The 27964-nt window shown below is 41.2% G+C and overlaps 1 protein-coding gene across 1 annotated transcript; it reads right to left on the minus strand.

The window, feature by feature from the left end:
• Positions 1-18: 18 nt before the first annotated feature.
• LOC309793390 (RAD52 motif-containing protein 1-like) lies at positions 19-27964 on the minus strand (the record flags this gene model as incomplete). The annotated part of the gene is made up of 6 exons (XM_082603862.1): positions 19-307; positions 1769-1854; positions 3505-3603; positions 4554-4722; positions 5099-5221; positions 27959-27964. 6 exons carry the CDS (start codon positions 27962-27964, stop codon positions 206-208), a joined length of 585 nt encoding a protein of 194 aa, XP_082459988.1. The 3' UTR covers positions 19-205.

The following is a 27964-nucleotide window of genomic DNA, read 5'->3' on the forward strand; positions in this document are numbered from 1 at the left end:
CCTTGCAAAGGAGACAATTACCTCCTGCCGGGCCCCCTTCCCAACCCCGCCCTGCCCTCCCAGGCCCCAAACAATGAGGCGGGATTTGGGCTGCAGACCCCAGTGGCCCCAAACTCCAGCAGCCCAGGGGTGGAGGGGGGTTGGGAAGGATGCAGAGCTTCCCGAGGAAACCACAGGATGTGGCATTCTGGGAAATTCAAAAGTGCTAGTCCAGTTCTGACAATCTGAACTCTTCCTCCTCGAAGCTGAAGTCTGAGAGACATTCTTCCTCCCTTTGGCTACAGGGCTGACAAGAAAAGTAGCTGACCTGCAAAATGAGCACCAGTCAGGGTGGCGGGAGGGGAACACACCTTACAATTATTCTAAAATGTTGCCATTTCCTCCAAACTCTCAGTATTCACGTCTCATTATTAATTCACCACTCTGTCATCAGAGGTTACCACTGAATCAGTGATGACTCCAGAACTTCTGTAGGAGGGGTTTGGGGCAGGTGAGCAATTCATTCTGGGAAAGAGTGTCTAAAACCAAGCGAATGGCCCTTTATATTAGCATGGGAAAACTTCCCCCATCCCACCTTGTCTCAACAGAACCATTAATCTAGAAAAAACTACTGTGTCACTTTTCAGAGGTCTACCCTGTGTGCAGACATGGAGAAGACACTTAGAATGTTAAAGTCAGCATGTGAAGTAGTTTTCTCCAAATACTCTAACTAGCACCCAGTTTACTTTCTTCACAGTCCTTTTCATAATCTATTTAATTTTAGTCCTTTTTAATTGTCTGGTACACCTGTAACACCTAAACTCCAAGAGAGAAGGAGCTTCATCTTATTTCCAGTGCCTGGCACATAATGGTTTCTCAATGGAACTGATTCCAAGATTGGCCTCATTTAGGAATGGATCTGTTGTTACAATCAGTTTTCCGAAATCTTTACTATCAATACGGAGTCCTTTCCTCTCACATTTCACAGGAAGCTAGACTTCTTAATGTCCAAACATGGATACGTTTGAAGTTTCCTTGACTGATTTCAATTGAATTAAAATAATTATTTTGTACAGGAAAAACTTTCAAAATTTCTACATTTTTCAGAACATAACCACCTTTTCTTTCTCTACTTTCTTCCCTTCAAAACAAACTTTGCAACGTTGGGGTGAGTTAAATCATCAGAAAACTAGCCCCAAAATAAGCTCTCAATGACATGAAACACATTTTTTGCTCCTTTTTAATAAAAATCCTATATACAGTACATTAATGTTTTCTTTTAGAAGTTACGTTGACAACTTAATCCCTAATTCGAGGCATCCATATAATTGGTTTACAGAAAGGTGCTTCGGCAAAATATTTAACACAAGATATATATGAGATGCTGAGATCTGGGTAATATACCTTACTTGAAAGGCATGAATAGTTTTAAAACACTGTAGCATAATCACACTTAAGGCCATAGTTACTTTGTTCCCAAATCCCTGCAATTCTATTTGAGGGGAGTTCTAAAGGGCCTGTGTCTTCTCCTGTGTCCACAACTGTAGACGTACACTGATGGCCCTCAATCCTGCTCTCCAAACTTCAAATAACGGGCCAGAGACAAGGCTCGGGACTTGGGAAAGTCCTAGAAATTCCCTGCCTCAAAAGCAGTTTCAGAGTTTCACATTTTCCTAAGGAAGACAGAGCTGAGTAGACATGCCAAAGTCTTCCAAATCCTGCTGCTTGTTTTGAATTATGGCTACACTGGCTGTGTACCCCTTGAGTTTGTATCTCCACATACACATACTTGAATTAAATCCTGTAGTTCCTCTTTGGTTCTAGCATCTGTGACCTCTTCACAGAGTCTATATGCCACGGCTGTTTTACCAATTTCTGAGATAAAGTTAACAAGGATCAATGCAGAAGTTTTCTTGCTCTAAAACTTCCTGTATACAATGGTAGCACCCAATAATTAGACATTCTTTTGATTTCTAAAAGCAGAAAATAAGAGCATTTTCCTAGAAGTTCCCTCATCTGACACTCCAGTTTTTATCATAATTAGTTGTGAAAAAATATATAAGAAGTATCAACTTTGGTTCAAAAACCTTTATGATCTTAGAAATAAGAACTAAGGAATAATGACATAGAAATTAAAAGCTGTGGAAACAAAAATGTTCAATCACAATACAATGAAATAGGAAGGCATTAGGTGGGGGTCAAAATGAGTTCAAACCTGGAGAGATACCACTGGACTATAATAGATACTTCATATTAGAAGCAAGGCCAGGGCCTACTCCTTGGGACCAAACTTCTACCAGATACAATGAACAAAGCTTTGGAGACAGAGACAGAGAGAGACAGCATTTGAACACTCTACTGGCAGAAACTAGCCCATGTACCTTTTGGACAATACAGCTTTCCTCAAGGCAAGCTAGAGCCACCAGGCTTTTTGGTCTAAGGAGTTTGGAGTACATATAAGGAATACCTTGGCATATTAGGGACAAACAACCCAGACATTTAGTTTCGTTCTTAAAGGTTGTTACCCAGAGTTGACAGCTGATGGAGATTCTGCCTGATGACCAGGGAAGTCAAACTTCACTGGAAGGACTGCCCAGGCTGGAAGGCCAAGACCAATCCAGGGTCAACTCTTACAAGCAAATAAGGTCTCTGACAACTTTGCTCGGATTTTCTCTAAGCCTGCAGGGCTGTGAAGCAGGGGAGCAATTCTGTTCCGGGAATCTACTCATCATAAAGTTTCCTTTGGGCACAGCCTGTGACATTCTCACCACTGTATAACTCGATAGGGAACACAATCAACACTATTCAATAGCATGACCACTTTCAAGGCTCACAAAAACGTAGCCAATTATTATATAAGAATCATATTCACCCAATATATCAGAAATGAAAACTGAAATTAAACTGATTTCAAAAACATCATCTGATAAACTCTTCAACAAGAAAAAAACGATAATAATAATAGTCAATATATTTTCTCTGCTTACTATGTTTCAGGCATAGTTCTAAGCTTTTTACATTCATCATCTCATTTACTCTTACAATAGCCTCCATTAGGTGATAAGCTGTATTACTAGTCCTATTTGCAGATAAAGAAATTGCAGCTTAGAGATATTAAATACCTTCCAATGCCTCTGGCTAGAAAAGCCTAAAATTGCAACAACAACGACAACAACAAAATCTAAGAGACGAAGTTAGGACTCAAACGCAGGTGCCCAAGGCTTATCATCACTGCACTATTCTGGAAGATAAGCAAGCAATTGGGGAAGAACGGGATCAAACGCTTTCTGTAGGAACTGTGGCAAGTCACTCTACATCTAAACACTGGGGACAATAATATTTGCTGTCATTTTTCTCATAAATGCCACAAAGAACAAATTTAAGACTGCTGCTGTGAAAGCACCTGGTGAATGAAAGAATATGTAATGTTTTCGCTAACCATTATTTTCATCCAATTAACTTTTCAAGTAACTTTACTTGCTCACTGAAACTGAAGTACTTCAAGGACAATCAAAAAGGTCTTACCTAAAGCCACAATCAGCAGTTTCTGGAATGCATCTGTCATAGCCTTCTGAATAGCAAGCTTCTGGGTTACCTTCCTTTCCATAAGGAATGATAATGACCCTAAATCCAACCAAAACAGATGAATGTAAAATGCCTGTCTGCATAACTGATTTCTAGGTTATGTGTGTAAAACTAAAAATGCATCTGTGATTCTTAGATCATTATCTTAGTGATTAAGGGCAGGCACAACACTGGGGTACGGGTGAATGTCTCTGTTGTAGGTATACCCTGGCATGGCACATTTTGACTGCTATTCTGGAAGTTCCTAAAACACTCGATGGGAAATGCAAACCAAGAACGTGCACAAATCTCATACTACTCACAGATTTCAAATGGACAAGCTGAGGCTGCACTGCTACAGACCCTGCTCTCCTGTGCGTAAAGGGCTGGATTCATACAGTGACATAGATTTGGCGGTAGTGCAGATGATCTGGCCTCTCCTCAACCATCACCCACTCAGGTGGATGGTGGAGCCTCCTCCACTCCATTCACTAACAGCTCTGCCTCTGAGTTAAAACCCTAAGCCCAAGTGCCATGGATTCTAGGAAAAAACTCAGTACCAATTGGAATCCCCTTTCTAGGGATCTACATTAACTTTTTCTGCTCAGGCCCTTCTATAGGAGGCAAAGGACTGAATATTTACACAAGGGTTTATTTCAATCTTTAGACAATGATTTTCTTGGGATAACTGAAGGCCAGAAGACATCTGTATTTGAAGGAATATTTTAGCACATAACAAATTATTAACAACAACCACAACAAAAACTAACTAATTTTCCTTCCTCCTAAGCTTCTTGGCAGGCGGTCAGTTCTCAAATTCTAAAGTTTAAGGTGCTGTCAGGTATTGCCTAAGATAAAAACCTATATTGTCAGGCAGAAAAAATCTGCCCAGGGCTTTAGTGGCTTAGAAAAGCGATGATGTGTCTGAAAAGGTGAGTTTCAGAAAGAAAGGAAAAAAGAGAAATCCCACTCCCTCACCTCCCCACACACAAACATACTGGAAAACAGACCTTCCTCCAACTTATGCAAAGGTTCCTCAGCCATGACAACTCCGGGACTCCTGCACTCATGGGAGGGCAACACCACCTCTAAAGCACAGAAGAACTTCAGGCTTTGCTTCTGAATTCGTGTCACAATAGCTTCATTTTCCCTTTCTTCAAGGTTAGAAAGATCCTGAAGCTGTTAGGATTATGAATTAAAGGCTAGGCTTCAAAATATCCTGTTGTTAGAAATAAAAACGAAACTCCAGCAATCCCAGGTAATAGTTTAGGTATGCAATAGCTTCAAAATCAAGTTGGGACTTGCAAATGAATGACTAGATATGGACAACTATTTTTTATCATATACCATACAAATACTGGCGAAAATTATGGACACCGCCATCCAAGTCATTGAGATTATCACTAATTCTAGGTGGCAGGCCAATGCTCACATACTTCCATGTGGAAGGCTCTCACATCTCCTCCCCATAGCCCTGTTCTATTCTTCTCTCTAAAGTCTAGGAGTTCAATGTTGAAAGGAGTCTGGTGAGTCAAAGAAAATCTACAGACTTCACCTTGATGATCCTTTTTGACCACCCATTGAAACCAAAGTAGTGATTTGCCAATTCTTGGCATCTGGAGCTGTTTAGGGCCAGCGTATTATGTTGAACCGCCTTATGTCTGGTGCCAAGACGAACCTAAAGACATAAAAGTCCTAAAAATATCACAATCCTACATAGAGACTTGTTTTGGATATACCTGAGATTTATCAATACCAATTTCCTAGAGTGGTTGTGAAGATTAAGTAGGACATTTTAAGCAATGAGCTCACAGTCAGCCCTAAATAAATGTTATTTATTATGTTTAAGTCAGTACTTTTCTGCATCATTTCCAGGGCCCCTGATTAACTGGAAGGTTCCCTGACCTCTGGTGGTGAAAGTGATGATGAAAACAACCAAGGAAGCCCAGCAGAAGCCTATCATGGGGCTGGGGGTAAGCAAAGGAAGTGAACTGTTTTACTCGTCTCATCCTGTAGCTCCTGCTTGACAATATGACCTGAAGAGGAGGTAAGATGGACCTGCCACTGAATCAGGACCTTAATCTGTAGCACCCCCTCCCCAAGTTACTAACCCCTGTTAGAAGAGGGAATACCTATACCTCTATAAATGTAAATAAAGCAACCAAAAGAAGTAGGGGTTCATCTGCATGAACAAGCTTCTTGGAGAGTGCAAATATCGCCAGTCTTAACTCTCTAAATAACTTACATATTACTGTGGATTTTTTACATCACTAGTTCTTTCTTAAATATCTATTTCCACTTTGAACAGGGTGTAGTATATAAATATAGTCATAAAAATTCAAATAATACAAAGAAAGTCAAAGCATTGTTAATTCTTTATTGACTGGTTTGTGCATCTTCCTCTGTCACTAGTTTATGAGCTCCTTAAGTGCTTGAAGGAACCATAACAAGGAACCATTCTTTCCTTGTTACCAGAAGCAAGCATAGATCTTGGCATATAATAGAGGAGTGATGGTCTGTTGACTGAGTGAATGAACGAGTACATAAGAAAATGAAGTTACTTTCTCCAACTGAAGCTGCCTGCTGGGAAGGAGAAATGAAGACTAATTTTTAAATGTTGAGTGTCGCATGAGAGGCTAGGCCCTGTACGGTGAGCCATAATGGAGCTGTCCTGGACAATTAGGAAGCTTCAGAAGGGCTCTGAGCCCCTGGTAGTAGAGACAGTTGACATCTGGGATAACCTTGCCACAGTTCTTGCTGGCAAACATTTCCCTTCGTGCTACTGAGAAAAACTCAGATACATTAGGCCTTTCCTTCATTTTATTTTAAGATGTTATTCACTTTTCTGTGTTTATAAAAATACAGGGGGAAAAAGATAAGAATTATGTATAAATGCCAATGAATAAAGGAACACATAATTGGAACTTCCCTGCTGGTGCAGTGGTTAAGACTCTGTGCTCCCAATGCAGGGAGCCCGGGTTCGATCCCTGGTCAGGGAACTAGGTCTCACATGCATGCTGCAACTAAGAGTTCACATGCCACAGTTCAGGAACCTGCGAGCCGCAACTAAAGGAGCCTGCCTGCTGCAACTGGGGAGCCCTTGAGCCGCAACTAAGGAGCCAACATGCTGCAACTAAGACCCGGTGCAACCAAATAAATAAATAATTAAAATTTACAAAGAACACATAATTAAAGGAGGTAACAATATCGGGGGTGTGGGTAGTAAACTAAGGCTCGGCATTAACAAAAGAAATATAGGGCTTCCCTGGTGGCAGGGTGTTTGAGAGTCCGCCTGCTGCTGCAGGGGACACGGGTTTGTGTCCTGGTTCAGGAAGATCCCACATGCCGCAGAGTGGCTGGGCCCATGAGCCATGGCTGCTGTGCCTGCGCGTCCGGAGTCTGTGCTGCGCAACGGGAGAGGCCACAACAGTGAGAGGCCCGCGTACCGCAAAAAAAAAAAAAAAAACCAGAAGGTGCAAAACTGTTTCCTATCCCAGGCTCCTATCTTCCGTCTTACAATACTGTAACTGACACTTCAGAGAATCAAAGTCCACACCGTGTAGGATTTTTCCCACCAGTACAAAACACTGGCTCAAGGGCAAGTTCGAACTGGCTATTAATTCAGTTCAGCAAACATTTCCTGAGGCCAGGCCCTGTGTTAGCAGCACTAAACGCAAAGAGGAAGCATGCCATCACTGCTTTCAAGAAACTCAGATTCTAGCAAGACAGGCAAAGCACAAATGAAAAATAGCAAGAAATACCTTCCATCTGCCGAAAGGCATGAGCTGCCCTCAAAAGAACACAAGTTCACTGTGCAGAGATGATAGGGAGCACAGGGGAGTTTATCAGAGAGAATGCACAAGAAGTCACCAAGACAAGAAAAAGCACATGATACACTCCAGGTGTGTCAGAGAAAGTGGGAAAGGAGCTAAGAATGCCCTCCAATGCCACAAGAAGTGAGGGCTTTATTCCATAGCAATGGAGCATGATGGGAGGTGTTTAAATAAAGGAGGAACCTATCGGGCAGTGCAGTGGTTGGGACTCCGCGCTTCCTCCACGGCGGAAAGGGGCGGGGAGAGGGTTTGATCCCTGGTCGGGGAACTAAGATCCCGCAGGCGGCATGGTGTGGTCAAAAAAAAAAAAAAAAAAAAAAAAAAAGGAACCTATCATGTAGAAGTCCTGTGAACAACTGGTGATAAGCAGGCATTGCCATTAAGAACAGACCACTAAGCAGTCCAAGTAATAGAGATTGAGAATTCAAGCGCAGCCTCTCCTGAGCTATACCACTCATAATGCAGGGAGCAGCAATCCTGGGCAAAGAAGACCTAAGATCCTCTGACCTGACAGTCACAACATTGCTCCGGCGGACCACGCTTGCAGACCTCCCACCACCATCTCTGTTGGTTCCGAGACTGCTCTTCTTGCCTCTTCCCACCCTCGCTCACTCTCCCCACTTTCTACCTCACCAAACGGCCCCAAGGTACAGGTCTCCTCCATCCTTCCAAAGCTCAATTTATGCCACTTCGCTTTTAAGAAAGACCCACGTTAGCGCCTGTTTTCCCAACCAAAAGAAATCCAAAGAGGTATCTATTTTCACAAAAAAGGGGGGAAAATGAGAACAGTGCCCGGCACGTGTTGTGCAGCAGCCCGTACAGAGGCAATTCGCACTGTGCGCTGCAAAAGCGGGTGCAAGGGGCACCACCCAGCTCCTTCCTGGGAACCACACTCAGCACCTCAGCATCAAGCCACCATAGCTTTGAACTGTCACTGAGCTTCTGTACTTTAGCTCAATTTATTTTGTGCATCCGTTAGCAAGATGTGTCCTATGGTCACTGCTTCTTCGCTTTACGCCACTTCGGCTTATGAAAGGCTTCATGGGAACGCTCTGCTTTCAGTCATTGGGGGAAACCCATACTTATTGTCCTCCCGCCTCCCTCCAGCCTACGCATCCACTCTCGGCCTGGCCTTTCCAGCTTTGAGAAGACAACCTGGCTCCGCCCTCTACCGCCTATATACTGCAGTGAAAGATGAGGGGAGAAGCTGACAGGCAGACAAAAGGCAGCAGCAGTGAGTGAGGCCTGACGACAGACAACGGAAGAGTTCCAGGCCCCTTCAACTTTTGAGATGTTTGGTATAATAAAAAATGTAGAAACACCTAAGGGATGGGATGAGAAAGAGCTCAAAATGGACTTCAGTATTTGTTAGCATTTGTTAAATATGGGTGGTACATACATGGGGTACAATGTAATATTCTCCACTTTTCTCAGTATGAAATTTTTAATTAAAAAAATACCAAAACACGGTTTTAAAAATTACAGGATATTTAAAATGTTTATACATTTGACAAGTTAATACAATACAAAAAATGAAATCTAATTGTGTAATTCACAAGGTAATCCAACAAATATTTAGAGTATTGTATCCTCAGGCATTACATGGCCTCCCTTTAAACTTCCTCAGCTCTCCCTCAGTGGGCTATAATTCCCAGTTTACTTTAAGGGAACTTCAATATTTAAGTTATGGTTGCTGTTTATGTCCCTTATACAAACATGCATTCATTTGGGGAAATCAATTATCAAACAAACATCAAAAGTAATCATTTCTACATTACTAATGTGACTTTGCCCGTTAGAGATCAGAATGGCATTACAAGATCATCAGTCACTCATTCTATAGGCCAGAGTTGATGCTATTGACATTTTGGGCTGAACAATTCTTTGTTGCGGAAGGCTGTCCTGTGCTTCATAAATGTTTCAGCAGCATCCTGGCCTCTGACCACTAGGTGCCAGGAGCACGTCTCCTGACTTACGACAACTAAAGATGTCTGTCTCCAGACATCAGCAAATGTCCCCTGGGGGGCAAAATCATTCCTGGTTGACACCTACTGATCTAAACAAGCATAGAGTGTTTGCTTGCCAAATAACAGCAACAGAAGATGGATAAATCCATGGATTCCAAAGGTCCTAGAATTAGCAAATCTTCTCTATAAAACTCCTAGCCCACATCTAGAAAATATTACAAAAAGAAGCAAAATGAAAAGAAAAACTAACAACACATGAGCTAAAATCTTTACTAGGGACAGAACACAGCATAGTGATCCAAAGCACAGGCTTGGAGCCAGAGGACTTACATTCAGAACTCACCAGCTGTCACTCACCAACTGTGTCACTCACCAGCTGTGTGACCTGGAGCAAATGACTTAGCCTCAAGTATCTCAACTTGCTCACCTCTAAAATGGCAAGGAGACAACTAATACCTACCTCCTATGGTTATTTATTTTCACTTAAGAATTAAGCGAAATAATACGTGTAAAGTGCTTAAAAGAATGCCTGGCATACAGTGAGTGCTCAGTAAGTGTTAGCTATTGTTATTTCACTAAAATTCCATATTTTCAATTTATACAAAGTGGAAATCACTTTACAGATTTCAACATACAACACTCTAGTTTTAGAAAATAAAATATCATGCTATGTAACTACTTTATCTACTTGACAGAGGAATTATTTTCACCCATTTTCACCATCTCGGTAAAATAATAATGGTTATGATTATGCAATCATAAGAATGATTATGCTCTCCAATAGCCATTGGAGAAACAAGTGTACTTGTACATCACTGACAAACACAAGCTAACCCCTAAAACTGGCTCTGAGGGGAGATCACAAAGCCTACCATCAACATTAATCACCAAACATATTAGCCAGGGATATCTCAATAAAAGTAACACAGAAGTAGAGATTAGGGACAGAATTACTAACTCCGGGAGCTATGGGGGGAAGTGACTTAATTTCAAGAGTTAATGTCTCTGATATGTAGGCTCAGGTGCCCACCTCAGCACTGGATATGAAGATGCCTACCACAATTAATCAGGTCCCAACAGTTCATTTCTAACTGCGGTCTCCCTGAACCTCACTGCGGGTACTTCTGTAGCGTAGCTCTCCATACAAGGCAGGTCTCTGGTAACTGCCTTCTCTGGTTCTTCAGAAAACAGCATGACCTGGCTACACATACTCCTGAAGAAGTTCAAGCGTCTTCTGGAAAAACATAAAATAGAAACTGCCAGCCGAAGTCAAAGTGAGACAATGTCTCAAGCCACACTAAAATGGACTATAAAAAATACAGAGATCTAGAAACTACCTCTAAACGACGCCAGCACCAGACACACCTCACCATGTAGCCAACACTCTTGGCCGGGATACACGGATACACCCGTGTCTACAGCATGCAACCCTGCCATGTAGCGGACAGACACTGACCAAGCTGGGTCTTGTACAGCCTCTGCCACGGGGACAGAAAGGCCCGGAGAAGGGCGCTGAGTCGCTTAAACCCACCAGTGTGGGAAGAAGCACCACGTCCACCCATTGAGAAGGCCACCCCTATTTGCCTTGACTCTTTCTCTTCCTGTTAAACATTATCCGACTTTCACCAAAAGAATACACAACACTAACTTTCTGCAAACTCCTGACCCTGTGGGGAACGGCATTCCTGAGACAAAAAAGCTGGAATCAGTAACCAAGGTTCTAATTCAAATCCGGTCTAATTCAAATCCATTAACCCCTGTGATCCGTTGCCGATCTACAAAAAGAGCCTAACAGCACATTAGTCGTTTGACCAGCCAGCGTCCAGCCCTTTTTCTGGTAATAAAAGCCCACAAAGTCCCTCAGAGTAGGTACCTCTCCCCGCCTCTCAGTCAGCGTGGCTCCGGTGGGCTCGACTCCGCCAAAGAGCCACGGGTGACACGTGACCAGAACTGGCCAATCCCAGTCTCACAGCCTCAAACAGCGATTGGCTCCAGGTCAGACATGTGACCCCATAAGAGCCAATGAGACATCATGAGACTTTTGCTGAGGCTTCTGGGAAAGAGACAGGCGCTCTTTCCGGCTGAATCTAAACGCTGACAGGCTACAGGGGGTGAATATGCTACAGCCAAGTTTCTAACATACAGTTCCGACAACTGAAGTCCATACAGGAAAAGGCAGAGTTGACTCGTGGGGAGAACCTGAGTCCTGATGACTTTACTTGAGCCCTGAATCCAGCTAGCTGTGCCTGACTTTGCAGTTAGGTGAGCCTAACTCAAATTTCTTTCCAGCTTAAGCCAATTTAGGTTGATATTTCAGGCAGCTGAAGCGAACTGATGTATATGTGTATATCTGATTAGTACCTCACAGGATGTGAAAAATGGAATGAACTGATAGCTGGCTTGTAAAACAGTGTATATATACATGATTATTAAAAACACTGGTCACAGGTATTGATTAATAATAACAAGTGCCAAGAGAAAAAAGTGGGCATGGGAGAGAAATGACTTAGTGTGATATGTGGTTATCCTGACTCTTGAAAATATTCCAAAACATTTGTTTAAACAATTTTATCATAAAGCTATTTCAGCAATAAGAATAAGAATAATAACAAGAGCCATTTGCTGAATGCTTCCTGCGGGCCAGAGGCCGTTGAAATGACTATATTATGTAATCTGCTTGAGTCCTCATAATGACCTTACAAGGTGGATGTTATTAGTATCATTCCCACTAACAGACAAGGAAACTGAAGCACAGACAAGTTAAGTTACTCACCCACAGTTACACTGTAAATAAAAGGCAGGATTCAAATGCAGACATTCTGATGCAGCTCGTGCTTTTAGCCATGACACTGAATCTGAACCTACACTCAGAGTTCTAATGCTGTTCCAGTGAAGCAGAAACTCAAACTCAGGCACTCCCCAAAGCATCAAATGGGAATGTAATATACCACTATTTTAACCCTGGAAGAGTCTTAAGGACTAATTCCTACATAGTTCTGCATTATGAAAGTATACATATTTAACCACATTAGTGATCATCATTTTTTTAAAAAGTGTGAAAACCCTCACAAACCTCAACCAATTGCATTCTTTGGTTAAACAAAAGTCCTAGATGTTCCCAAGACTAAGAGGTATATTAATTAGTACTACCTTTCCAGAAAATAACATTTGCACCTTCCACAAAGTCAACTTTATGAGGACATTCCCATCACTAAGTTACTTTTCACCACTTTTATAGAACAGAAACTTATTTTAAAATCTACCCATCTTAGTATAATATAAAAAAGAAAACAATTTATGAACTGGACTTTCTCAAAATTAAACCTTTTTCCTCTTTGAAAGACACTATTATGTTAGAAGGATACGAAGCCAAGCTAAAGACTGAGAAAAAACCAACGGCAAATCACATACCTGAAAAAGGATTTGTATCCAAATATATAAAGAATTCTCAAAACTCAACAGTAAGAAAACAACCCAATTAAAAGCTAGGCAAAAGATTTCAATGGCACTCCACCAAGAGGATCTAATGATGGCAAATACGCACATGAAAAGATGTCCAATGGCATTAGTCATCAGAGAAATGCAAATTAAAACCATGATAAGATACTACCACATACCTATTAGAATGGCTAAATTAAAATCACTGATAGTGTCAGTGATGTGGAATAGGTGGAATTCTCGTACATTGCTAGTGGGAGAGTATAAAATGGTACAGACACTCTGGAAAAAGGGTTGACAGTTTCTTATAAAGTTAAAAATATACTCACTATACCATCCAGCAATCCCCTCTCCCCAGAGACAGCTACCCTAGAGATAGAGAAATGAAAACTATGTTTGCACAAAAGTCTGTACACAAATGTTTACAGCAGCTCTATTCCTAAATGTTAAAAATTGGAAACAACGCAAATGTCCTTTAATGAGTGACAATGGAAAACTACTCAGTAATAAAAAGGAATAAACTTTCAATACATGCAATAACTTAGATGAATCTCAAAGACAGAGTAAAAGAACCCAGTCTCAAAAGCTTACATGTATGATTCCATGTTTAGGACATTCTCAAAAAGACAAAACTATAGGGATGGAGAAAAGGTCAGTGGTTGCAGAGGTTATAGGATGGGGACAGTTAACTGTAAAAGGATAGCATCAGGGAATTCTGGGGGGTGATATTATTATTCTGTATACTGATTGTAGTGCTGGTTGCACAAACTACACGTGTTAAATTAACAGGATAAAAGAAAAAGGTTAGTTTTACTGTACGATAATTTTAAGAATAAAATTTTAAAATTATTTTTAAATATGAATCTCAATGTCACAATGGACACGGTTTTTAAAAACTGGAAAGAAATAAAGAAGGATAAGTTTGTTAATAAAAGGAAAACCTGGGCTTCCCTGGTGGCGCAGTGGTTGAGAGTCTGCCTGCCGATGGGGGGGACACGGGTTCGAGACCTGGAATGGGAGGATCCCACATGCCACGGGGCAACTGGGCCCGTGAGCCACAACTACTGAGCATGCGCATCTAGAGCCTGTGCTCCACAACAAGAGGGGCCACGGCAGTGAGAGGCCCACGCACCATGATGAGGAGTGGCCCCCGCTCGCCGCAACTAGAGAAGGCCCTTGCACAGAAACGAAGACCCAACACAGACAAAAATAAATAAAAAATAAATAAAAATAAATACATTGAAAAGGAAAACCTATACATTTCCCTTTCTGCAAATGTAGGTTTTCGAGGCAAGAGTAGAGCCTCAGAAAGAATGTCTGCAAACAGAACAATCACTAGTTCACTAAGTACAAAATGTAGGATACTTTTGAAGAATCCCGTCACAGCTAGATAATTGGTCCAGAACCAAAAGTAAATACTGGAAGAAAAATGAAATCAACAGTGTTCCACAGAGGTGGTAGGCAGACTGGCCTGGACTAAGACATGTTCAGTAATAGATAATAAGGGTGCAGATTTGTAAGCATCATTCTCGTCCCACTGTGGACTTCCTTCTGTGACAGTATAAGGATACCACCAGATCATCTTGAAATCAAGTCATGAAATGTACTTTTATGTTTTTAAAAATCCATTCTTGTCCTTAAATTAACTTTTCTTATTAGTTTAGTCATGGTCCTCTATTACTTCTAAAACATTAAATCTTATTTGATTAGAGACAGACTTCAAAAAATAAAAATAAACTGTGATCAAATAGCAGGAACAAAGAGTAGTAACTAAAATTTCTTCAATCTAAACGGAAGATGATTTCTGTATCTCTGTCTTTTACATTTGTCTCCATTAAGGGAAAAAAATGATGTACCTCATAATTAACTTGGCTGGAATGAATCAGACTGCATTTGTAAAGGTTTCAGAAGACCAATGAGCTGTGCTAAACAGTACCACTATCCACCTGAGCAGAAATTACTATCCATAAGTTTCTTTACATAACTAACGAAACAAAAATTTAAACAAAAGAAGAACTACTAGAAAAATATTAGAGATTCATTTTTTAAGTCAATAATTTGCCTCACACATTATTATTTTCCCTGTGGAAACCCAATTATTACCCTGAAAACAAGACCACGTTAGAAAGTAAATGCATTGTGACAAAAGAAAAAAAAGGCAGATTGATACATTATTAAAATAACTCACACGCCATACCCTGAGGAGTAAGGAAGCCATGGCAGAGCAGGCCCCTTTCTCCTCAATGGACAGCACAGCTGTGGGGAAGACACTGCAGCTAGCACAAGCGTGTCACACTTCTTCAGGGAGGAAGCAAGTTACACACCACTCTAGAGAGGGCGCCCATAAACTCACGGCCACGCTCATTACCCAACGTCCAGGCCACCCACAGGCTGACTGCAACCCAACTTTCCCACCATTCCCACACAGGCCCCAGGAACCGTCAGGCCTCTGAGGCTCTGCCAGTGCCCTTCCCTCTACCCAAATATCCTTTCCCTCCTCTCTCCGGACCTCAATCCTGCCCAGCTCTAAATGAACACTTCAAGGCCTATTTCCCTAAGAATGCCTCTCTCAAAACCAAAATTACTTCCTAGACAATGATCTGCCTCTTACTCATCCATTATCTTGGATTAAATACACCATGTAAGATGCCTTATCTGACCAACACAACTATTTTATAAATAGGAGTCATGTTTTATATCATCTATGACATGACATGACAACCAATCAGCTCACTAAAACCATTCAATAAATACTCTAATTGAATTTCCCAAAGAGTTGACCTAAAATAACCTAAATGCTAAGCATTTCAAGAACTGTCCTGAACCAAATTCACTTCTCATTTGAATGCCAATGTCCTAGATAGGGATGTTGTATTGTCTTGAAATGTACTTGCCTTTATCCAAAACTAGAATCTCTGATGAATCTATGGGACACACATGTAAAATATTCTGCAAAGGAAAAAAGCTTTATTTAGTGTACTGTGCTTAATATTCAGCCAGACTTGCATTTTTCTCTAAAACTTATACAATTACTGAGTATGCAAGAAGCATTAGAAGAGAGACTAAGTCTATTGAGAAGAAAACTGGAAGCGAAGGTCATCAATCATTTTCTACTTTGAATCATCTCTTTCATAAAGAGGTAAATTCTCCTAAATTCCAGAATGAATGGAATTCAATACAGCAAAGTAAAATGCTTTAAATACATAAAATAAATATCTTGATGGACCTTCCACCATCTGTTTTAGTAACTTAAATTATAAAAAAGAACCTTAAATTTTAGAAAAGTTATATCAAGAGCTAAAATTGAGATTGTTTTTCCATCTATTACTTTGATTTTCCTGACCCATTTTTGAGAACTGTCAGCATTCTGGATCAATAATTCCAAATTATTTCTTGAAGAGAGTGAGATTCCTCCCAAGTCATTTAATATGCTTACTAATCAATAAAGATATGAAAAAACAAAAAATCCATATTTATGAAGCAAGCCAATTATATTAAAAGACTGACTTTGAGAAAAGGTTGCTGCTTGCCAAGAAAATTTTATTATTATAAAATATTTTCTGTCATTTGTATTTCTTCATTTTCCCTTCCAGATTATCTGTGTAGCCTTGTAAACACATCATAATCCAAAGCAGTGGAGCTTTATAAATAAAATGTAAATCAACGCAAGAGAGCCAACTGCATAATTAAAACAAAAGTGTACCGGGCTTCCCTGGTGGCGCAGTGGTTGAGAGTCTGCCTGCCGATGCAGGGGACACGGGTTCGTGCCCCAGTCCGGGAAGATCCCACATGCCGTGGAGCGGCTGGGCCTGTGAGCCATGGCCGTTGAGCCTGTGCGTCCGGCGCCTGTGCTCCACAACAGGAGAGGCCACAACAGTGAGAGGCCCGCGTACCGCAAAAAAATAAAAAATGGGCATCCCTGGTGGCGCAGTGGTTGAGAGTCCGCCTGCCGATGCAGGGGACACGGGTTCGTGCCCCGGTCCGGGAAGAACCCACGTGCCGCGGAGCGGCCAGGCCCGTGACCCATGGCCACTAAACCTGCACGTCCGGAGCCTGTGCTCCGCAACGGGAGAGGCCACAACATTGAAAGGCCGCGTACTGGAAAAAAAAAAAAAAGCATACCACCATCATCCCAACCAGATTACAAAATAGCAAGCAGATTATAAAATAATAGTCTACAAGCATGCTTTTTAAAATATATATCTATATGCACTGAATATCTTATATAAAAAGCCAAGAGAGAGAGATGAAACAAAATATTAAAAGTAAACATCTCCTTCCCCAAAACCCTAACTCCATTCCAGTCATGAGGAGGACATCACACAAACCCAAGTTGAGGGACAGTCTATGAAATACATGAACCAGGACTCTTCAAAATTGTCATTAAAAAAAGGAACGTCTGGGACTTTCCTGGTGGTGCAGTGGTTACGAATCCATCTCCCAATGCAGGAGACACGGGTTCCAGCCCTGGTCCGAGAAGATCCCACATGCCGCAGAGCAACTAAGCCCGTATGTCACAACTACTGAGCCTGTGCTCTAGAGCCTGCGAGCCACAACTACTGAGGCCACACGCCGCAACTACTGAAGCCCACACACTCTAGGGCCTGTGTGCCGCAACTACTGAGCCTGGGTGCTGCAATTACTGAAGCCCGCGCACTTAGAGCCCGTGCTCCGCAACAAGAGAAGCCACCACAATGAGAATTCCGCGCACCACAATAAAGAGTAGCCCCCACTTGCCACAACTAGAGAAAGCCCGCGCGCAGCAACAAAGACCCAACACAGCCAAAAATAAACAATAATAAAAATAAATAAATAAAGGCATCATCACATAAAAACAAATGAGGACATAATTTTTTGATAAAAGAAGAACTGGTGGGGCAGTGGTAAAGAATCCGCCTGCCAGTGCAGGGGACACGGGTTTGAGCCCTGGTCCGGGAAGATCCCACATGCTGCAGAGCAAGTAAGCCCGTGCGCCACAACTGCTGAAGCCCACACGCCTAGAGCCCATGCTCCACAACAAGGGAAGCCACCACAGTGAGAAGCGCGTGCACCGCAATGAAGAGTAGCCCCTGCTCGCCGCAACTAGAGAAAGCCCACACACAGGAACGAAGACCCAACGCAGCCAAAAATAAATACATTAAATAAATTAATTTAAAAAAAAGAAACTAAAGAGTCAAAAACAAACTAAAGAAATAAAATATATTTTGGGAAGAAATAGGAAAAATTATACATGGACTTGATATCTGATAGTATAACTATTAGTATTACTGAATTATCTTCTTAGGTGTGATAATGGTATTATGTTTATGAAGAAATATGTCCTCATTCTTAGGAGACACATGATGAAGTATGAATGAAATGCCATGTAAGATGTCTGCCACTTACTTTCAGCTGGCTCAGGAAAAAAAAATTCTATCTATTTGACAGAGAAAGGGAGACAAGGCAAATTATGACATAACGCTAACAATTGGGTATTGATTATACTATTCTTACAACTTTGCTGTAGGCGTAAAGATTTTCATAATATAAATTAAACTAACAGTTTTCTTTAACTTAAAAATGATTCAAAACCCAAACTAATCCAGAAGTTATAATCTTCTCGTAAATATAAAATATATTTTATTTTATGCTGCTTAACTCATCTCCTCCAAATTAAAAAAAAAAAATTGAAAAGGGGTGACTTATTTTCCATAGTAAGGAATTATAGCTAACATCCAGGAGTAATATTTAGGTTTCCTTCAAATTGATATTGAATAGAGTCTTTTTAATCATCTGAGCAGTTTATACTGATCTTGGGCTCATTAATTGCTAACTTACCTAGTTTTTTTAAATAAAAATGTTTATTTGAATACAATTACCTTATCCCTTAATGAAGCTGGAAAGAAGATTAAATAACCCAGAAGACACAGTTGGAAACTGTAAAGAAGTATAAGAAAGAGAGTCACTGGCAGAAGAGAAGAGCAGATCTCTGGCAAAGCTGCATTCCATGTACCCTGCCTGGGTCAGACATAGTTCATCTTGAGCCGAAGATCCAGTAGAGACCCATCTGCCCAAAATGCCTTTCTCCAACTGAGAAAGAAGTGAAAATGCTAAGACATATGAGAACATTTGTTGCTGTCTACAGCTAATTGAACCAGAAATCTTTAATACCATTTCCAGTCCTGAAATTCTATTATTCTACATAAAACACCTTTAAAAACAAGTATATATTATCATTTCACACCCATTAGGATGGCTACTATCCAAAAAATAGAAAATAACTGTTTGCGAGGATGTGGAGAAATTGGAACCCTTTTACATTTCTGGTGGACATCAAACGGTGCTACTGCTATGGAATACAATATGGGGATTCCTCAAAAAATTAAACACAGAATTACCATATGATCTAACAATTCTTCTGGGTATTTCCTGAAAGAACTGAAAGTAGGGACCTGAACAGATATGTATACACCCAAGTTCACAGCAACATTATTCACAACAGCCAAAAGGTGGAAGCAACCTGAGTGTCTATCAAAAACTGTATGGATTTTTAAAAATGTGGTATTTACATACAATGGCATAGTATTTAGCCTTAAAAAGGAAGAAAATGCTGCCACGTGCTACAATATGGATGAACCTTGAAGACAGGCTAAGTGAAATTAGCCAGTCACAAAAAGACAAATATTGTATCAGTGCACTTACATGAGGTACCTATGGTATGAATGGACCCTATTCAAATTCTGAGAAACAGAAAGTAGAATGATGTTTGCCAGGTGCTTGAGGGAGAGGGGGATGGAGGGTTAGTGTTTAATGAGTACAGACTTCAATTTGGGAAGATGAAGTTCTGGAGATGGATGGTGGTGATGGTTGTACAACAATGTGAATGCACTTAATGACACTGAATTGTATGCTAAAATGATTAAAATGGTAAATTTTATGTTATGTATATTTTAACAATATTCAAAAAAAACCCCACAGGTATGCAAGCCATAATACCCTCCTAACCCTCCTTAAAAGGAGTGAGGCCCATGTCCTAATCCTGATGCAAACTTAAGGAATGCTCACTGCCCATTTCCCCATCTTCCCTGCCCAGGAAGAAGAACCACGAGCTGGCAAGGCAGAGCCAGAGCCAGAGGCGGGAAATTGGTCCTGACGTTAGTCCCGCTGAAGAAACTCAGAAGAGCCACAACAGAGGGTAAGGCCCAAGAAGACGGACAGAGGCAGGCTAGGGAAGAGAAGGCAAAAGCAGAAGGAAGGAAATCCCTGAGAACATGGGCAGCTGATGACACTGGGAAGGGACACCACAGCTGTGAGGAAAAGGAGGATCAGACAACAGGGGAAATCAGAGAAGGGAACTGCCCCAAGGTAAGGAAAGAGAGGAGTAGGAGAAAAAAGAAGAATTGTAAGCAAGAAGGAGATTCATTCAAGAAGAGACTCTTCCCAAGTACCAGCAGGAAAATGACTTCATTCCACTGAGGTGGCCATTTGTATCTAAAGAATCCAAGAAAGTTGCTGAAGCCTATAAAAACTTAGGAAGAAACATTCTTTTCTGTGTAAGAATACTAATATACCCCCATCCACAGAGAACTGTGTACTGCCATTTTTTTCATTTGGTTTTGTCTTTTTTTCTCCCTCAAGAAGAGAACACTTACTTGTTTAGGAATAATTTCAATCAGGGCCTACCTTTTGTATTTGTACCAAACACTAGTACGCCATGAATGAGCTAAAGTGTTTTAATGGCACAGGGGTAAGAGTACAGGCTTGAAGCCAGCTCTGCCTGAATCTGAATCCCGGCATTGTGACCTGAGGCAATCTGCTTAAAAATCTGCTTTGATTTCCAAATCTGCAAAATGGGAATAGTAACAGGGCTACACTTCAAGGCATTACTGCAAGAATTAAATAGGGTAAAATATGAAAGCACTTAGAACAGTGTCTGGCCCACACTAATCACTATGAAGGTAGTAGCTTCCTATTATACTCCAGACCTAGAACATGAGTTCCAGGAGAGCTGAGATTTTGTCTGTTTTGTTCCCTGTTGAAGCCTCAGGTACCTCACATCATTCTTTGTTGAATAATAAAAATGTATTGAATGCCAGCAACACAGAAGCCCAAAGGAATAGCACTACCTTTCTGTTATTACCAACAACTAAAATCTGCATAACACTTCAGGCTCACAGTTCACAGAGGGTTTTCTACACCTTATCTCAGGTGATTCTGTGACGCTGCCATTATTACCTCCGTCTCACAGACAAACGAAGGCTCAGAAGACGTAAGTGACTTGCCCAGGAATCCTGGCAATTAATGCTACTTCTGTTCACTCTAGACCCCCACCCAGAAAGCTCAGAACATACCCTACTGAACTGTTCAATTCTCCTTAACTACAGATACGCAGAGTTCAAGTTCACCAAAACACTTTATCCGATTTGCTTCAATAGAATTGATGGAGAGGGAGGAAACAGAGGAAACAACATCACTAACTATTAAAGTTGAACAATGGGTACAGTGGGATTGATTATACCCTTTCCACTTCTATACATCTGAAATTTTCCATAATAAAAAAATGTAATTAAAAAATAAACTCTTCACTCCCAACATAAGCTCTGCCACTTCCAACTTCCTATTGAGCACACCTGGGTGCGAGGAAAACACCACAGCAGAGAAGTTTCTCAGTCTGAGGCACTGAAGAGAGTGCTGCACTGGGAATCAGGAAGCTTCAGTCTTCACTCTGCTTTATCTAACTGTGAGACCTCACTGGTCCCTCTAGCTCCTCTGGGCCCTGAACTTCCTCATCTGTTCCTTCCAGGGTTAAGATTCTGATTTCACCTTTCTACTAGTTCCTTAAACTCAACACACAAAACCAAAATCATCTTTTCTCTATTCTAAACCCCTAAGACCTGCTCTTCCTCCTGACCTCTGTATTCCTGCTGTCCCATTCTGCCAGCCATCCAACCACAAATACCTCAGCATCATCTCTGACTTAAGACACAGAACTGACTGTTCCTTCCCCTCCTACCTAATCAGTCACCACATCTCTCTGTTCAACCTCCAAAGTATCTCTTGACTCCACCACCTCCTTTCATTCCCAAGCACACTAACTCAGGCACTCATCATCCCTCACCTGGAGTAGTGCCATGAACTCGACTGAAAACCCTGTCTCTAGTTTCTCCTCACTCACAATCCATCATATGCATTCTCCAAAACCCAGTCATGACCTCTCAACAGCCTCACTGTCCACTATGTTCTTTCATGTAACCCAGGGTCCGGGTAATTTGGATACTCAGTTTCCGGACATCCACCTCATTTCCAACACCACCCCTCAGCCTTTGCTCAAGCTACCCTTCCCTCCAGAATGCCCTCTTCTTGCCCTGGCGCCTCAGTTTCACAGTGGTGCAATTTAAATGCCACCTCCTCAGTTGAAGCGTTCCCTTACATCCGCAAGGGGGCAGTATCACTCCCTCCACTGAACCCCTAAGCACCTTGTCTGAACCCCTCTTACAGCACCCTTCAAATTCCTATTAGTCCTTTCTTGTTTTGGTGCCCCTACTCTCTCTACTAGATGATTCGCTCCTTGTCAGAGGAAATGATGCTTTATTCGTCTTTGTATCCTTCAGAACAGAGCTTCTCAAAGACTGTGCCGTGGCACTGTGGTATGCCCTGAATGAGCTAAAGAGGTTCTAGTCAGTCATCCCCTCAGCCCTCCACAAAGAGACTTCAGCAGCCAAAGTCCCACAAGTCAAGCCTCAAGCAGCCTCAAGCAGCCTCCTCCTTCAGCCAAGTATACGCCACGATGACTTGAGAAGCACTAAGAGGATGCAACACGTGGTACACAATGGATGCGCACTAAACATGTGCTGAGCTGAACCTTGGAATAACTCACCCGTTCCCCTTCAACCACTATGTTCTCAAGAAAACTTACCATCCAGACTAGACTCTCTCTGAACATTCTCCCCGAACAGGTTCTGATCATCTTTTTAATAATCACCTGTTTATTAGCTGGTTATACTTGCCTTACCATCCAAAGCCCACATCGATAGTTTACTGATTAAAATAGCAAAGGATATGAACAAACAATTCACCATGAAGAGACTCAAAGAGAAAAATTCAACATTATAGAACAAAGAAGTACAAATGCCAATTTACACTATTAAATAAGCAAAAACTTTTAAGGAAAAAATGTATTTATATCCAGTTATGGCGAAACAGGTACATCTGTATATCTCTTAGTAGTACAAACTGGTATAACATTCTTGAAAAACAGGACGGCGATATATATATCAAAAACCATAAAAACATTCATACCATTTAACACAATAATGCATTCAAAAATTTATCCTAGAGATCTAATGAGCCCGAAGAAAAGTACAATAATATCTACAATAATGTACATTAAAGTATTAACTGAAAACGAGCCAGCAACATAAATAACTAACATAAAAAGAGTTAAGTAAATTATTGACGGCATGACTTGATGAAATATTTTGCAGCCTCTCAAAGTGTAATCATGTCAATTAAAATTGTGACAACTATAACATGGAAATGTTTCATAATCTAATAAGTAGGAAAAATTCAAATTATATACATTATAATTAAAAAGGAGTACAATAATCTATGTGTGTGTGTATGTATATATAGATAGATATAGAGAGATATATATCTCTCTATATATATTTTTAACAGAATGCCAAAAATAAAATCAACTGTTTTAGGGGTAGTAACCCAAATATTTAACAATTTACTTAATAACAATTCTTAAATTATTTTATAATTTAAGAGAGGAAGTTCTACCATACTGAGCAAACTTAGGGGTCCCAGGATGCAAACTCGATATAGTCTCAGGAAGAGGTCCACACCTCTCTTTTATTGCTCACTTTGGCCTTAACTGAGAACGCTCATGTACTTCTGATCACAATGACCTATGACAACCCAGACCCCAGCTTTCCAAGGACCAAGAAACCAGCTCAGCTAGCCTTCTGATCATCCCCATGAACCTGTGGGGGATGAATCGTGCAAACTACCCTAACTCAAGAAACAAAGAACCCCTACAACAATGTTTTACTTTAGCAATCAATAAGTAGCCAAGCCTAAGTTTAATTATAAACCCTAAAAGTATATAGCATTGTCTCATTAAAGTCTCTGGGACTAGCATTAAAAATACATCAAAAAATAATTTTAGCACTGATGCCCCACAAGGACAATATTAGAACAGTCTTCTCATTGTTTTTCTGTAGTATTACCATTTTCTTAGTTTAATACTGAATGGCCAAGATACTATAATGGACCAAGAAGATTAATTACTGTGAAATAATAAATACTCAAGACTAAAATGTCATTCTTAGGGCATTTCAGCAATAAACAAATAATTTGAAGGACTAATACAACCATTAGGGAAAAAGTTTAACCTTCTGTTTCCATTGGTATGTTCCTGGTATCCAGATCCTCAGAAATGCAGATATATAGTCATTCATGACAATACACACATAGTAGATAACAGGAAAAACAGACAATTTAACACTTAACCTGTTCATCAGAGCACTGGGCGGTCAACACTCAAGAATGTTGACACAAAAACTGAAGGACCTCTGAAGAGCCAATCATATGCAGATAGGTTGAATCCCTGTGCAGTTACTCATGCAAAACAGAAGTGGAAGATTAACCTACCCTCACTTCTCTTCAAACAAACTGACAAAGCATCAGGCAGTCTGTTTGGAGTAGGTTCACCATCATCCAGTCGGCCCCAGAAGTAGCCAATTCAGTCAGGTCACCGCTGCTGCACCAGGGCCCTACTTCCTCCACCTTGTCCCAGCTCATCTTGCTGACCAGACACCCTCCTCTAGATTAAGTCCCTTTGGTCTTTTCCTCAGGCATTACCAAGTCCTTGCTTTGTAAATAAGGCTCTCCCAGACCTTACTCACCTGCAGTTCACTGCACTGGGTATCACCCAAAGAGCCCATCAGAGCTCTTTATAATTTCTGAAAGAGAGAGAAGGAACCTTTGAATACATACTAGAAAACACCACTGCTGATGTATCAGTTCTGAAGCATTTGTATCCAGTGGTCACAGCATATGGTCCTTTGGTCCACAGTACTTCAGTAAAATGTAGCATAACCAGCCAGGACCAAGAGTCCTGAGATAAAAGTTTGGTTTAATGTTACTACTAATCAGCTGTATGACCTTGGGAAAGTCACTTGACTTCTCCAGGCCTCAATTTCCTCATCTGGAAAATAAGACAGACTAGATAGAAGCAGCAGAGCATACTGCAGTGGAAAGAGAACGCCCTTTCCAAGGCACAGCGCCAGCACCACCACTTACTGGTCTTGCGACGTTATGTTCGTTAATTCACATTTAACCTAAATCTCCTCTGCAAAGCAGAAATAACAGCTATCTTGGAGTTGTTCTGAAAACTAAAGGAAACATAATGAGTTATAAAAAGCCTAGAGTAAGTATACTGTGCATCTCATCATAAAATTCCACAGATGATAATTACCAACATTACTCCCAGCCCTAAGGTTACGTGAATTCAATTTCCAAATATTTATTTCCTTACAAGATCAACAAATCAAAACTTTACCAACCTGACAATGCAATTAACTGTTTGAGTGTTTCACTAACAATTCAATTACAGTTATCTTAAACTAATGGAAGTTTAAGATGATCAATATTAATTAACATCACAGGAAATAAGGGTGGAATACCTGCCTAACATCTAAACGGGTTCCGTGGCCATGCCTTCCATGACTTCTCCCTCTGCTTTCACTACTGCCCGCGCACCGAGTCAAGAGAGGTCTTCCAAACACCAAGTAACACCAACTGCTTTCTACGGTCAGATTAGGGGGACATGGCTAACGATGGAGGAAGGAGAGCAGAGGCTTTTTATCTTTTTTCCTATATACACTTAGCACTGCTTGGATTTGTTGACCATAGCATGCATCAGTTTTACATAAAAATAAATAAGTTTTTAAACTATATTAGTTACACATATTGCCTACTGAAAGGAAGCTCGCCTCACAGGATTATTTTCACCACTAGGAGAATATCGACAGAAGAAAGCAAAAAGGCAAATTCAGATGTTCCGAGAACACCTAAAATATGGCACAGAAATAACAAAAATCACAAACATTCACACGTCACAATGGTTTACTCAAAAAAATGTGCCTGCATTCTTTGAAGAACCTAATGATGAATCAGGGTTTCTGGGGGTCAAAACAAGTTGAACACACAAATTCTGGCTTTAGGGGCTTCTCTGGTGGCGCAGTGGTTGAGAGTCCGCCTGCTGATGCAGGGGACACGGGTTCGTACCCCGGTCCGGGAAGATCCCACATGCCGCGGAGCGGCTGGGCCCGTGAGCCATGGCCGCTGAGCCTGCGCGTCCGGAGCCTGTGCTCCACAACGGGAGAGGCCACAGCAGTGAGAGGCCTGCCTACCGCAAAAAAAACAAAACAAAAAAAAACAAATTCTGGCTTTACCAGACAACTTCCTGCCCTTGGAGAAACTGACCCAGTACAATTTACACCAGTAAACAAGTTGGTATGACTCTTTAGTAGTATGCTGAAAAACGTTCAATTTGCTTTAGACAATTGGTAGCTTTTAAAATAAAGATAGATACATATATAAATATATATGTACACACATATATATACATATAAATTAAAAATCTTCATGTTATATCTACTATTTATTTTTGAAAGAGGAATATTAACCTTATTAAATTCAGGATAGCTCAAAAGTATAATCTCAGCCACCGGTGAAGTGACAGACCACTAAGTTTTATGTGGCTCCTAGCCAGTGCTACCGAAGTCATCCTGACTACACCCAGCAATTTAAATGAACTACAAGCTGCTGCGGCCACACTCTCCACACATATCATACTTCTCTCCTAGAAAACAATTCAAACTATTATTTAGAAATCAAATTATATTTGCATGTATACTTATCTAAGTTTATGGAAATAAACAGCCATAACACTTTGTTTATAATTTTTAAGTAGCTCCTCCCCATCTCTTGTTTATCGACAAGTTGATAAACTTGGCCCCAAGTCTACTAGGCATTTCAAACTGTTAAGCATTTAAAACAACAGGCAAAGGACCTTACTTCTTGTGCTGGGCCTGTATTTAGAATCTTAAATAGAGTCTGACAGATAATTATAGACTAATTTGCATTTAATATCAATACCATGCCTACTTCTTAAACAGAGGACAAAAGTGCATGTGTAAGATCTGGTCTACTTAGTTGTAGGTCCCTCTGCAATATTCTTAGCCTTTCATGAATATGCTCTATAGTTTTAAACTACACAAGGTCCTTTGCAAGTAGAAATGATTTCCCCTGTTATTTTGGCATCACTCCCTGCTCCAGTAAAACACTGGACTGTCCATAAATGTATACAGACTTTAAAACAATGTAGATTGAATACTTATGGTATTAGAAATGAAACTTCTTGCTAACAACTGCAAAAATCAAGCACACCAGCTGATAGAGAGGCACTTACTGACTCCCCAAAACTCCCGCCTTACCTAAAAATAGTGTCCCAGCTTCCCAGCCAAAAGGACAGACTAAAAAAGCGATGTGTTCAAAGACACAGACCCTCGCTTCACCACAAACTTCAGTACTATGGCATTTCCCATTTTAGAATGCTTCGTGTGACAACCTGTTCGGTGGCCAACCACCAACTTCACTTTGAAGTGAATACTAACACTTCACATGGTAATATGTATTCAAAGTAATATGTATTAAAAAAGGTCCAGAGGCCCGCAGACCGGTCCCCTCCTCCCCCGTACTGGTTGCCTTTAAAACCGCCCCCCCCCCACGCCATGTTTAAAAACGTGGCTTTGGGTCTTTCCCGTCGCTCCTGCCCCGGCCTCCCTTGCCCCCACCCTTCGCCTCCACGCCGGTTCCCTCTACCCCGCCGCCCTCCTGTCCTGGAAGACACCCCGCGTCTGCATTTAATCAGCCCGAGGTTTCCCTGCTGCTGGCAGCAAAGAGCCGCTCATTGGTTTATTTATGCGTCTGTTATTGCTCTAGATCTTCGGTGCCCGGAGGCGGGCTTCTGCTTCCCGCCCCCGGGCAGACGGGGGTCGCCCTCGGGGCCCCGGAGCCCGGCAGCCCTGCAGGCCAAGCGGCGCTCTGACTGCAGCATCCGCGTATGGAAAGATACCTCTGTCCTGCCAAACCGTTCCGGGGCGGACACTGTGTCCCCGAGCCTACCGGCAT

Source organism: Mesoplodon mirus (assembly GCF_964341445.2).
Source record: "Mesoplodon mirus genome assembly, chromosome: 18".
NCBI classification, from domain to species: Eukaryota; Metazoa; Chordata; class Mammalia; order Artiodactyla; family Ziphiidae; genus Mesoplodon; species Mesoplodon mirus.